The sequence below is a fragment of the Rhinoderma darwinii genome, chromosome 2, assembly GCF_050947455.1.
Source record: "Rhinoderma darwinii isolate aRhiDar2 chromosome 2, aRhiDar2.hap1, whole genome shotgun sequence".
NCBI classification, from domain to species: domain Eukaryota; kingdom Metazoa; phylum Chordata; class Amphibia; order Anura; family Rhinodermatidae; genus Rhinoderma; species Rhinoderma darwinii.
Genome location: NC_134688.1, coordinates 313,754,717 through 313,769,153, shown reverse-complemented (window position 1 = coordinate 313,769,153; position 14,437 = coordinate 313,754,717). Strand labels below are relative to the sequence as shown.

General features: G+C 42.3%; 1 protein-coding gene across 1 annotated transcript in view; it reads right to left on the bottom strand.

Moving 5' to 3' along the window:
• The window catches only part of MPC2 (mitochondrial pyruvate carrier 2), a 102,196-nt gene extending 87,993 nt beyond the window's left edge, over positions 1 to 14,203 (bottom strand). The window contains exon 1 of the mRNA XM_075850636.1: positions 13,892 to 14,203. Coding sequence (XP_075706751.1) covers positions 13,892 to 13,991 — 100 coding nt within the window. The 5' untranslated portion in view covers positions 13,992 to 14,203. The remainder of the gene's footprint in view (positions 1 to 13,891) is intronic.
• Positions 14,204 to 14,437: the final 234 nt, after the last annotated feature.

Below are 14,437 nucleotides of genomic sequence, written 5' to 3'. Positions count from 1 at the left end.
TTGGGGAAGGCGCTTTTCTGTTCCAGCTTGACTGCGCCCCAGTGCACAAAGCAAGGTACATAAAGACATTGTTGGGTGAGTTTAGAGTGGAAGATCTTGACTGGCACTGATCTCAACCCCTTCGAAATTAGCTATAACGAAGATTGCGAGCCAGGTCCTCTCGTCCAACCTCAGTATCTGACCTCACAAATGCTCTTCTGGATTAATGGGCAAAAATTCCCAAAGACACACTCTAAAATCTTGTAGAAAGCCTTCCCATAAGAGTGGAAGATGATTCAGTTTCAAAAGGGTGGACCGAAGCCTATAAATTTAGAAGGGGATGTTATAAAAGCTTCTGTAGGTATTACGTGTAGGAGTCCCAATACTTTTGTCCACATAGCGTAGGAGTTACAGAAGACATTTTTACACCATGGCAAAATTGATGGGGAGTGTGATTCATGGGGGGGGAAAAAAAAACAACGTTTTTTTTAAATCTAATATTCTGTCCAAAATGTTACATTTTAAAGCAGACCAGGTATCTTGGACTCCTACTTCGTTTGATACTGTATGTAGATCCTTCCGGATGGCCCATAGTATCCTGTATTGAGGGCCTATGTGATCCCATTTGTCGGTTCATTAATCACTACCTAAAACCATTGGTAGAATGTAGACACCACGGACGTACCGACCCGAATTGATGGCTTGTCAATTAAACTGGACATGTGCCTGGTCACTGTGGATATCGAGTCTCTGTACACCTGTATACGGCATCAGGATGGATTGGAGGTGGTCAGCTTCTTCCTGGGGATGAGCAACTGGGACAGCGATACGTGTGAGTTGATTATAGAAAGGTTACAGTTCATCCTTACGCATAATTTCTTTGTATTCAAGAATATATTCTAGAAGCAGGGTACTGCCATGGGCACTGCGCGCGCGCTGTCATGTGCTAACCTGTTTCTCGGTTTTTGGGAGAAGCAGGTTTACCAAGGTGGCGGTGCCCACGCCGTGGACCACGTGCAGTGCTGCATTAGATATATTGATGATCTACTATTAATATGGCAGTGGTCGAATTATTGTTTGGTTGAATTCGTGAACTCACTGAATCAAAATAATTTTATATGTATATGACAGTATCAGAAAGTGGAGTTCCTTGATATATCTATTGAAGTGGATCAACATGGACAAATACAGCATGTTTACCGTAAAAAAGTACATGTCAACTCACTTCTACACGCGTCATCTGCACATAATTACTCCACCATCAAAAGCTGTACCAGTTGGTCAAATCCTCAGGAAGAGGCCGATCTGTTCCTCAGATGCCAAATTTGGAACTCAAGCCAGGGATCTCTAACGAGATACTTAAACAGGGGTTACGGAAATAGAAGTGTAAAACAGGGTTATCACAGGGCCAGATCAACTCCTCAGACAAATCTTTTGGTACCCTCAAATCGTGACAAGAAGGGTAACAACAAAGTCAGGTTTATCTCCAGGTTTAACAACCAGTGGCAGACAATAAAGGCCGTATTGACTAAGCATTGGTCGATTTTGGAAACCAAACCTGCTTTTGGGGGGGAATTTGACAGAGGCCCCTCTAATGACAGCTTGGAGAGGGGCAAAAATCTGAGGGATATGTTGGCGAGAAGCTACTATTTGGTGAAACCCCAAAACTTGTTCAACTCAGAGTCCAAAGTGGGGTTGCTACCCCTGTGGGGATTGTATCTCCTGCCCTAATATTATCCCTACCATGACTTGAGACGGCTGACAACTCGTGTCAATTTAAAATAAAATCTTCTTTACTGCAGCACATCTAATGTGATTTATTACGTGACGTGTGGATGCCCAAACATATATGCTGGATTAACATCGAGACTTGAGAATCCGTACAAGAGAACATGTACGTGACATTATAGCAGCTAAGGACAGTGAAAATTTGATGCAGCTTACAACCATTACGAAATATTTTAAAGGCCCATGGCTGTGACCAGAGATCATTTAAATTCAGAGGAATTGACAGAATCAATATTGGCATCAGAGGAGGAAACATTAAGCAAATTTTGTCTCACAGGGAATGTAAGTGGATCGTTACCCTGGGAACTATAGGACCAAAAATTGCATTGCATTAATATTTTTATGTGAAAAGAAGGCACTTACTAATGTACTTTAATTAAAAATTCGGTACTACATCGTGCAGTTTAAACCCGGCGAATTGTTTCCGGAAGTCCTGTAGCTTTTCTAATATTGATGACTCGCCGACACGGACCCACAAGAGCTTGCTTCCTGTGCTGTTCGAGTCAGCGTGCTATAAAGCGCAAGACCACAAGGGGCTCCCGCATTGCCTATTGCTGGTGTCCCTGAGCAGATCATCAGCTAGCGCTTTGCTCGGGACTCCAGCCCTGCTCCTAACGTCACTGTCCATATTTGGTCAACGACTTTAGGGGTTTCCTATCGCTGGAGTTCCCGTTGATGCCCTGCCCGGGGACTCCAGCACTGCTGGCAACATCACTGGACAGTGACGTTGGCAGCAGTGCTGGAGTACCCGGGCAGAGCATCAGCTCATGCTCTGCTCGGGTACTCCAGTACTGCTGCCGACGTGACTCTATATATGGACAGTGACATTTGCAGCAGTGATGGAGTCCCCGAGCAGAGCATCAGCTGATCAGCTTCCATTCCCGAATTGTGAGTATCTCTGGTTGTTTCACAGGTAGAACTTTGATGGTGTCATATGAAAGATTAGAATCTCATATTAGAATAGCGGTTCTGGTGACATATCAAAGTGGTCGACAGCCCGAGATATGGCTGTTTGAAGTGATTCCCCCATCCCATCCAGCCTTAGGCTGGGTTCACAGTTTTTTTAAGGAAAATCTGGCTCAAAATTCCAGATTTTGCTCTGCCTGCACGATTTTTGCTGCGTTTTTCACGTGTGGCCAGAGCGCCACAGGCAAAAAAACGCAGCGAAATACGCTTTCTCTTGATTTAAATCAATGGGAGACATTTTTGGCTGTTTTTTTTTTACGCGTTTTCCGCCTTAAAAAAAAACAAAACTCAGTGTGAACTGGCCCTTAGTCTCTCACACTGAAGCAGCTTCATGCGGATAGGATAGCGTCAGAAGCTGTGAGGTAGCTCCACTTCAGGGGAATCGCTGGTGTTGACACCCATAACTTTTAAAATAAATGTTCTAGGACACAATTTTCACTAGTATTATCAGTGTGACAGCGCCTATTAGATTAGGTAGGAGAGAAGGTATTACTAAACTAGTGACAGAGCCGCTAAGTATGTTTCAACCCTTTTTCTTTTTTAACAGCTAGATTTTATTAATATATGAATTATATCATTATGTTTCTAACAAGGATTGCGGTCATTTGCCTTTACTTTGATTGGTCTATACACATTTTTTCATATATGATTATACACACTCATATTATATTTTTTATTCAGGTTCTCCACTTTATAATTCCTTTATATGTAAAGGGATATATATTCTCTCTTTCCCTTATTCATAAATAAGTAATTATTTTCATTTTTTTCCCCTACATTATATTTGCTTTTTATTAATTTTCATAATTTATTCTATATATTTTTTTATATATACATAAGGGATTAGGCATGATCTATACCCGCTTGCACTATAAGACTTGCTCGGGCTTATCTTTATTATAATTTATACACTTACAATAGGGCACTTATGGGGTTAAAACTCAAGCTGCTTGGTCCTTGGGATAGTCGCGGTCTTTCCCGGCTCCCAGTCGCTTTCTGTTGCGCGTACGATCACATGCGGCGCCCTTACCCGTTCCGGCCTCTACATGCTGTCCTGCGCATCTGTGATGTCATTGACGCAGATGGGGATTCGCTGCAGCTGTGATCTGACGCATGGGTCGAATCCAAAGTGGCAATTGGTTATTCGGAGGTTACATGGTATAGATTTTTGTTTTTTTATACAGAATAGTGGGTTTCTTTAGTTAGAACAGTCCCGCCTGAGGAAGCGATACGTGAAACGCTTGTTGGTGCACACAACGTGGTGAGATTTAAGGTTTCTACAGCATTTCCGTTGAAACTAGCAGACAACCCACTGCGGAAAAACTGCACCATTTCCTACTTGTTTACTGTAGAAAATAGTAGGGATTGTGCTAAGCTTTTTTACAATGCTGGGAGAGGTGTTTTCAATTCAGTCCACTTTCGTACTGCAGCAGGAATTGAGGTGCTGCGGTACGAGAAATACGTACCGCAGGTGAATTTCTGGACGGAAATTTTACGCAGCATGTGGATGAGATTTGTTAAAGAGGCTCTGTCACTTCATTATAAGTGCCCTATCTCCTACATAAGGAGATCGGCGCTGTAATGTAGGTGACAGCAGTGTTTTTTATTTAGAAAAACGATCTATTTTCACCACTTTATTAGCGATTTTAGATTTATGCTAATGGGTTTCTTAATGCCCAAGTGGGCGTGTTTTACTTTAGACCAAGTGGGCGTTGTACAGAGTGTATGACGCTGACCAATCAGCGTCATGTACTCCTCTCCATTCATTTACACTGCACTAGCGATATAGTTATATCGCTATGTGCAGCTACATCCTTACACTATAACATTACCGCAGTGTCCTGATAATGACTATACATGACCTCCAGCCAGGACGTGGTATATTCAGAATCCTGACACTTCTGAATCTTTTCTGTGAGATTCCATGAAGGCAAACGTAATCTCGTTTGAAATGACAGGTTACATCGTAATCTCGCGAGATTACGTTAGCCTTGCTGTAAATTTCAGAGACGCTACAGACGTGTTAGGATTCTGAATACAGATCACGGCCTTGCTGGTAGTGATGTATATTCATTATCTGGACACTGCAGTAACGTTAGCCTTTGTGTCTGTAGCTGCACATAACGATATAACTATATCGCTAGTGCAGTGTAAACGAATGGAGAGAAGTGTATGACGCTGATTGGTCAGCGTCATACACTCCTCTGTACAACGCCCACTTGGTCTAAAGTAAAAACACGCCCAGTAGGGCATTAAGAAACTCATTAGCATAAACCTAAAAATCGCTCATAAAGTGGTTTAAAATAGATCGTTTTTCTAAATAAAAAGCATTACTGTCACCTACATTACAGCGCCGATCTCCTTATATAGGAGACATGGCACTTATAATGTGGTGACAGAGCCTCAAAGTCTCACCCATTTTGAGGCTGCTGTATTCTGCTGCATATTTTCTGTCCGCAATTCCGCATGGAAAATACGCGGCAATTCCGTTACGACTGGAAAGGCCCTTAACCCCTTCCCTCTTTGGCCGCTTTTGACCTTCCTGACAGAGCCTCATTTTTCAAATCTGACATGTTTCACTTTATGTGGTAATAACTCCGGAATGCTTTTACCTATCCAAGCGATTCTGAGATTGTTTTCTCGTGACACATTGGACTTTATGTTACTGGCAAAATTTGCCCGATACATTCAGTATTTAAAGAGGCTCTGTCACCAGATTTTGCAACCCCTATCTGCTATTGAAGCAGATAGGCGCTGCAATGTAGATTACAGTAACGTTTTTATTTTTAAAAAACGAGCATTTTTGGCCAAGTTATGACCATTTTTGTAGTTATGCAAATGAGGCTTGCAAAAGTCCAAGTGGGTGTGTTTAAAAGTAAAAGTCCAAGTGGGCGTGTATTATGTGTGTACATCGGGGCGTTTTTAATACTTTTACTAGCTGGGCGCTCTGAAGAGAAGTATCATCCACTTCTCTTCAGAACGCCCAGCTTCTGACAGTGCAGATCTGTGACGTCACTCACAGGTCCTGCATCGTGTCGGCCACATCGGCACCAGAGGCTACAGATGATTCTGCAGCAGCATTAGCGTTTGCAGGTAAGTCGATCTTTAATTGTGAAAAACACCAAAATGTAGCGAAAAATTGCAAAAATTAGCATTTTTCTCAATTTAAATGTATCTGCTTGTAAGACAGGCAGTTATACCACACAAAAATGTTGCCAATTAACATCCCCCATATGTCTACTTTAGATTGGCATCGTTTTTTGATCATCATTTTATTTTTCTAGGACATTACAAGGCTTAGAACTTTAGCAGCAATTTCTCACATTTTCAAGAAAATTTCAAAAAGCTATTTTTACAGGGGCCAGTTCAGTTGTGAAGTGGCTTTGAGGTCCTTATATATTAGAAACCACCAATAAGTCACCCCATTTTAAAAACTGCACCCCTCAAAGTATTCAAAACAGCATTTAGAAAGTTTCTTAACCCTTTAGACATTGCGCAGGAATTAAGGCAAAGTAGAGGTGAAATTGACAAAGTTCATTATTTTTTTCCAGAAATTCATTTTGAATCCATTTTTTTTGTACCACAGAATCTTTTACCCAAGAAATGCAACTCAATATTTATTGCCCAGATTCTGCAGTTTTAGGAAATATCCCACATATGGCCCTAGTGTGCTACTGGACTGAAGCACCGGCCTCAGAAGCAAAGGAGCACCTGGTGGATTTTGGGCCTCCTTTTTATTAGAATATATTTTAGGCACCATGTCAGCTTTGAACAGGTCTAGTGGAACTAAAACAGTGGAAACCCCCCAAAAGTGACCCCATTTGGGAAACTACACCCCTCGAGGAATTTATCTAGGGGTGTAGCAAGCATTTTGACCGGCCAGTTTTTTTGCAAAAATTTTTGGAACTAGGCCATGAAAATGAAAATCTACATTTTTTAAAATAAAATGTAGGTTTAGCTAATTTTTTTTCATTTCCAAAAGAACTAAAGTAGAAAAAGCACCACAACATTTGTAGAGCAATTTCTCCCGAGTAAAACAATACCCCACAAGTGGTAATGAACGGTTGTTTGGACAGACGGCGAGGCTGAGAAGGGAAAGAGCGCCATTTGGCTCTTGGAGCTCAAATTTAGCAGGAATGGTTTGCAGAGGCCATGTCACATTTGCAAAGCCCCTGAGGTGACAAAACAGTGGAAACCCCCAACAAGTGACCCCATTTTGGAAACTATACCCCTTGAGGAAATTATCTAGTGGTATAGTGAGCATTTTGACCCCACAGGTTTCTTGCAGAAATTATTGGAATTAGGCTGTGAAAATGAAAATCTACATTTTTTCAAATAAAATGTAGGTTTAGCTAATTTTTTTTCATTTCCCCAAGGACTAAAGGAGAAAAAGCACCATAAAATTTGTAAAGAAATATCTCCCGAGTAAAACAATTCCCCACATGTGGTAATAAACGGCTGTTTGGACACACGGCGAGGCTGAGAAGGGAAAGAGCGCCATTTGGCTTTTGGAACTCAAATTTAGCAGGAATGATTTGCGGAGGCCATGTCGCATTTGCAAAGCTCCTGAGGGGACAAAACAGTGGAAACCCCCAACAACTGACCCCATTTTGGAAACTACACCCCATGAGGAAATTATCTAGGGGTATAGTGAGCAGTTTGACCCCACAGGTGTTTTACAGAACTTATTGTAAGTAGGCCGTAAAAATGAAAATCTAAATTTTTTTAAAGAAAATGTAGGTTTAGGTATTTTTTTTCATTTCCACAAGGACTGAAGGAGAAAAAGCACCGCAACATTTGTAAATCAACTTCTCCCGAGTAAAACAATACCCCACATGTGGTCACAAACATCTGTTTGGACACACGGTAGGGCTCAGAATGGAAGGAGCACCATTTGGATCTTGGAATGGTTTCTGGGTGTCATGTCATATTTGCTGAGCCCCTGTAGTACTAGTACAGTGGAAACACCCCAAAAGTGACTCCATTTGGGAAACTGCACCCCCTGAGGAATCATCTAGGGGTATAGTGAAAATTTTGATCCCAAATGTTTTTTGCTGAATTAATTAGAATTAAGCCATGAAAATGAAAAATATTTATTTTTTCCAACAAGATGTAGTTTTAGATACACATTTTTCATTTTTACAAGGAATAGAGAAGAAAAAGCACCCCAACATTTGTAAAGTAATTTCTCCCGAGTACGGTAACACCCCATATGTGGTTATAATCAGCTGTTTACATATATGGGAGCATTCAGAAGAAAAGGAGCGGTATTTATCTTTTGGAGCGTAGATTTTGCTGGAATTGTTTGAGGACGCCATGTTGCATTTGCAAAACCCCTGATGTACGAAACAAAAGTGACCCCGTTTTAGAAACTACACCCCTAAAGGCATTTATCAAGGGGTGTAGTGAGAATTTAGACTCCACAGGTGTTTTTCAGAAATGAATACGCAGTGGATTGTGCAAAGTGAAAATTGCAATTTCACCACTGATCTGCCCATTCACCGCACAAGATGTTGTGCCCCTAGAGAATCTTACCCCATAAATTGTTAAGCGGGTTCTCCCGGGTATGGTAATGCCTTACTTGTGGCCATAAATTGCTGTTTGGGCATACTGTAGGGCTAAGAAGGGAAAGACCGCCATTTTGAGGATGGATTTTGCTTGGTAATAGTTCTGTTTGGGGTTTTGCTGGTATTTCCGTTTATAATGTGGGGGCATATGTAATCTGTGCGGAGTATATCAGGGGTATATGTAATCTGTGCGGAGTACATCAGGGCATAATAAGAGGGTATAATAATGGGGTAAATAATACAATTATCCATAGATGTGTGTTACGATGTGAAGCAATCCGTTATGCACAGGCCGGTGTCACACTGATAAACGGTTTTCTTTCTTATCCCCCTTCTGTAACGCTCTGCACCTTTTGGGGACTTTTTCTCCTTCGTAGTTTGGGAAATATTACTGGGAAAGTTTTGCGCTGGTATAATACGGGCACCCTCGCTTCCAGCGGATGTGCCATGTCCATTCCCTTTCCTAGTCCCTAAATACTAGGGCCCTGAAACTGAAGGAATGTTCCGCTCCGGCCTGCGCATTGGGATGTTTTTTCATCACCGCATTACTAGTGCCGTAACTTTTTTGTTTTTCAGTTGATTGAGCGGTGTGCGGGATTGTTTTTTGCGAGACGGGCTGTAGATTTTATTGGTACCATTTTAGAACACATACGACTTTTTGATCACTTTTTATTTCATTTTTTGGTAAAGGAAATTACCAAAAACAAGCAATTCTGGAATCGTTTTTTATTTGGTTTTTTTATCGCCACCCACAGTGCGCCCTAAATTACACGTTGGCTTTATTCTGCGGGTCGATACGATTACGGCGATATCAAATTTATATAGTTTTTTTTAATGTATTGCAGCTTTTGCACAATAAAATCACTTTTTTTATAAAATCATTTGTTTTCTGTGTCGACATTCTAAGACCCAGAACGTTATTATTTTTGCGTGCACAAAGTGGTGTCAGGGATTATTTTTTGCGGCACGGATTGTCATTTTTTATTAGTACTATTTTGGAGTAAATGTGACTTTTTGATCACTTTTTATAGCATTTTTTGGAAGGAGATGTGACCTAAAAACAAAGATTCTGGTGTTGTTTTTCATGTTTTTTTTTTACCGCGTTCACCGTGCGGGATAAATTACATAATAGTTTTGTAGTTTGGGTCGTTACGAACGCGGCGATACCAATTATGTATAGTTTTTTTTATTTTTACGGTTTTTCCCATAATAAAAGACTTACTATGGGAAAAAAGTCAGTTTAGCTTTATTTTTATTTGAAATGTGTGTGTTTTTATTGTTTTACCACATTTTTATTAACTCTTTTTTACTTTTTTTACTTGTCCCACTAGGGGACATGAGGGCCTGATGCCCCGATCGCTACTCTAATACACTGCACTACATATGTAGTGCAGTGTATTAGCGCTGTCAGTTATTCACTGACAGCAAGCCTATGAGGACCCGCCGCAGGCGGATCCTCATCGGCTCCCGTACAAGGCAGACTCGGACGCCATTTTCTGGCGTCCGATTGCCACAGCAACCCAGCGATTGCATCACTGGGTTGCCGATCGGGTGAAAACCTATCAGATGCTGCGCTCTATTGAGCGCAGCATCTGAGGGGTTAATCTGCCGGATCGGAGAATAGCTCCGGTCCTGGCAGTTACAGGAGGGTGCCAGCTGTATAATACAGCTGTCACCCCGCGGTGATGGTGCCGGCTCTGCTTCTGAGCCCGCACCATCACTGCGCCGTACATATACGGCGCTTTGCGGGAAGCACCTCCCGACAGCGCCGTATATATACGGCAGATGTCGGGAAGGGGTTAAAGCTCCAAATATGGGTAAGATATAGGGTTGTCACGATACCAGAATTTGGACTTTGATACCGATACTTTGTGTAGTATTGCGATACTCTATACCAAAACTATACTTTGCCAACAGTAATATAAAAAAAAGTTCTTCCATTTTCTGACGCGAGGCACGTGGTGTGATGAATTTTGAACCCCCATTTGCCTCACATTAATAGTAATTAACCCTATAATGTTCCTCAGTCATAATGGACAACATTGGGTTAATGTGAGGCACATGGAGGTTCAACATTCATCACGTGCCTCACATTAATAAAAGCAGTTTTTATTTTATTTATTTTAACAGCGTAAACGTCATAAAGGACGCTATATATTTGTTATTACGGTCGCGACGATATCGAATGTGTATATTTTATGTATTGAGAATTATTTTAATGTTTATTGTAAGAAGTGTGTATTTTTTTTTTACTTTTAAACTTTAATGTACTGGCATATCTATATATACTGATAGCACACAGGCAGTTGTTAGGACATACCCAAGTATGCCCTAACAACAGGAAATATGGTAAGACAGCCCTGGGGTCCTTAAATAGACCCTGGGCTGTCTGCCCATATATGCTATGTCCCTCAATCGCATCACAGGGATTCCCTGCGATGCTATCCAAAGGGCACACCCCCTTCCAATTTTCCCCTTGAATGCTGCGATCAGCTTTGATCGCAGCTTTCAGGGGAAAAACAGCAGAGAAAACAGGTTTCTCTGATCTCCGCCGTTACGGTATGTTCACACGCTTACTAAAAAACGTCTGAAAATACGGAGCTGTTTTCAAGGGAAAACAGCTCCTGATTTTCAGCCTTTTTTTAATTACCTAGCGTTTATGGAGCCGTTTTTCTATAGAGAATTTTCAAAACAGCCGCGTAAAAAAAAAAAAACGCCCCGTCACAACAGAATGCCGTTTTTCCCATTGAAATCAATGGGCAGATGTTTGGAGGCGTTCTGCTTCCGATTTTGCGGGCCTTTTTCAGGCCTGAAAAACAGCCGAAAATAAGCCGTGTGAACATACCCTTAGAGCGAGGCTGCGGCTTTGTAATACAGCCATTTCCCAGCTCCTGACAAGTACGCACGGTCGTCATGGAGGTGATGCAATCGTCGCTACAATAATGAGTGGCGGCGCAGGCACTGAAGACAGAACATGGGGTGTTTGCAGTGCGCCTGCCATGTTCTCGGTCTTCATTCCCGGCACTCATTAGTGCAGCACCAGCCGCATCACATCATGCTGACCGCGTGCACAGTTGTCAGGAGCGAGGCAATGGCTCTATTACGCTCTGACTAAATTCATGTATTACAATAGTATAGAAATACATGAAATAACAGTATAGAACCTTTTTGAGGGTGCACGGCATCAAAATAGTATGGATATTTCGATGCATCGTGCAACCCTAGTAAGATACTCCTTTGAAGCGCTTATGCCATTAGCTATTTTTACACTCTTGACTTAGTGTGGTACCACAATGGAAGTGAATATTGCTTGGTTTACGGAGTTGGGGATTAGATACTTTTTACATACCAGTACATCAGGTCGATATTTAAGATTCCAACTCAGGCCCTTCACTTTGCACCTGCTGTTTTTTCTTTTTGTAATGGTTTTCATTATTTGCCTGTTTGTATGTATTTTTATGTGTTATTTAATAAAATATATTTTTAAACTTCATGTATATATTTGGTATTTTGATACTCCGTCTCTCTTTTGGTCTGTATGTGGTATTAGTGGACTACCGTACCAAAGAACACAGGCTTGGAGTGGTGCTGAGGAATTTGCTCTATTGAAAACAGTTAAGGCCTGGTAACATCTGCATCTGTGTTTCAGTTGCTCTGCTCTGGCGGGAGCAGCAGGAAAATACTAGAAGCACTGGTTCCGTTGCATGACGGTCACTATCAGTGCCCAATAGAATCCATTGACTAAATGTTTTTTCTGATTTTCGTTATGGTGTCCGTCATTTAACGGGTAAAAAAATACTGCGCTACTGTTTCCAATATTATGGGCTGGATCTGTGACTGAGACCCCTGATGGAGCCTCCTATGCAGATGTGAATAGACCCATAGGCCTAAGGCTGGGTTCACACGACCTATTTTCAGGCGTAAACGAGGCGTATTATGCCTCGTTTTACGTCTGAAAATAGGGCTACAATACGTCGGCAAACATCTGCCCATTCATTTGAATGGGTTTGCCGACGTACTTTGCAGACGACCCGTCATTTACGCGTCGTCGTTTGACAGCTGTCAAACGACGACGCGTAAAATGACTGCCTCGTCAAAGAAGTGCAGGACACTTCTTTGCAACGTAATTTGAGCCGTTCTTCATTGAAGTCAATGAAGAGCAGCTCAAGATTACAAACGTCAAAGACGCCTCGCAAAATGCGAGGAGCAATTACGTCTGAAACGACGCAGCTGGTTTCTCCTGAAAACAGTCTGTCTTTTCATACGTAAAAGCCTCTCATCGTGTGCACATACCCTTCCACACATTGAGTTTATTTTGTAGGCTGAAAAAAAAAAAACTAAAAAAAAAAACTAAAAAAAAAAAAATCAACGTTGGCAGTTCAAAATCCACATCAAAATTCCTAAACCAACGTTGCTAGTTGATTCAAAAGCATTTTTCGACCTTTTTTGCCCACAACCGTTGAATCGATTTGGCCCATTTATTTGTGCGGATGCCGAAGCGGGTTCCGTGTTAAGATCAGCGCCAAAAAAAAACCAAAACTCTGTGTGAACTGACCCTTATAGTGCATTAACAACCAAGCGCTGATTTTGTGGTTGTGTGCATTAGGCCTTATAGAGCCAGACGCGAACAAGGTCTAAGGCCCCATGCACACGACTGTGTCCGTAATTACGGTCCGTAATTATGGGCACAGCCGGCCGTGGACTGTCCGCATTTACGGGCCGTGCTCCCATTATAAATTATGAGAGTACAGGCCGTAAAGAGCAAGATATAGGAATAGGACATGTCCTATCTTTTGCGGAAGGCTTCAGACACAGTAAATATACGGGAAGGCGTCCATGGGCAATAGAAGTGAATGGGTCCGTAATTACGGACAATTTTTGCGGTCGTGTGCATGGGGCCTAATCGTGTGAGAAAGATTAGCTCCAGTAGAAACTTAACAGGAACGGAAATATTGCAGAAACTATATTAAGTCAAAACAAGAAACTTGAATGTAGAATGTCACGATCAGTAGGAGTCCGCCATGCCAGGTAAGGATTGTGAAATAAAGGTTGAGCGGTGACTGCATTATAAATCTCACATTAATGAGTAGTTCTTCTAAACTAGGAAGGATAATCTTATTCTCCAGCTGAGGCTTCGTCCACGCATTGCAAGCACAAACTAAACAGAGAAACCAGTGAGTGACCTTCTGAGGTGACCCGTCCGTCCCCTGTGGGAGTCATTGAAATCACATGTACGCTTAGCTGCAGGTAAACACTGGCAGATCTCACCATGTTCCCACCACAACAATCAGGGTCCGGAGAGGTCAGACCCGCTAATCTATAAACGGGTGTTGAATGAGTGGACTTCAGAGAGCAGCCCGTCACCTACATTCACAAACACTGCGCTTTTTGTATACGAATCTTCCAGCAGTTATACCAGGGGCCTGCAACCAGCGGCTCTCGAGCTGTTGTGAAACTACAACTCCCAGCATGCCCTGATAGCCGGCGCCGGATAGTTGGGAGTTGTAGTTTCACAACAGTTGAAGACCCCTGAGTTATACAATGTAAACATAGGTGACCTTTGACGAACACGGCATATAATAACGTCCTACCTGCCGGGTGATTGTAGAAGGGTCTCATTCTTGCAGGTAGCATTAGCTCTATTTTATCTAGAGCTCTGTGATAAGATGCCCTCAGCCCGATTGCCGCCATCTTCTCCAGCGGAGAGGTATCCTAGAAGCTCACCAAGACCTAGCGGAAGTGCAGAATGTCCCCACAAGGTCTTCTACAGGGGCGTAGAAAGCACGCCACATTACTATTGGTGCACAGCTGTGCAAGCAGGCCGGGCCTCTTCCTGTCGGCTGCGCCTATTGCTACCCGGTCCCGTGTTTGGCACCTGGGCTAAACCTACAGGAACGTCTATGAGAAGCTTTTGCCGGAGATCGTTCACCTCAGTGGCTGGTAGTTTTCACACTACTATGTGACGTCTATTGCCAGACGTAAACATGTGCAATCCATCCGCCCAGCTGATGTATAAGATATATGCGAAGAAGAAATCAATGGTTTTCGGTCGAACGGTCTCATATAGCAGTGTCTACTTGCGACCGCAACCACTGCCGCATGCGGTGGCGCCTAATACAGCAAACCGCAAATCAGTT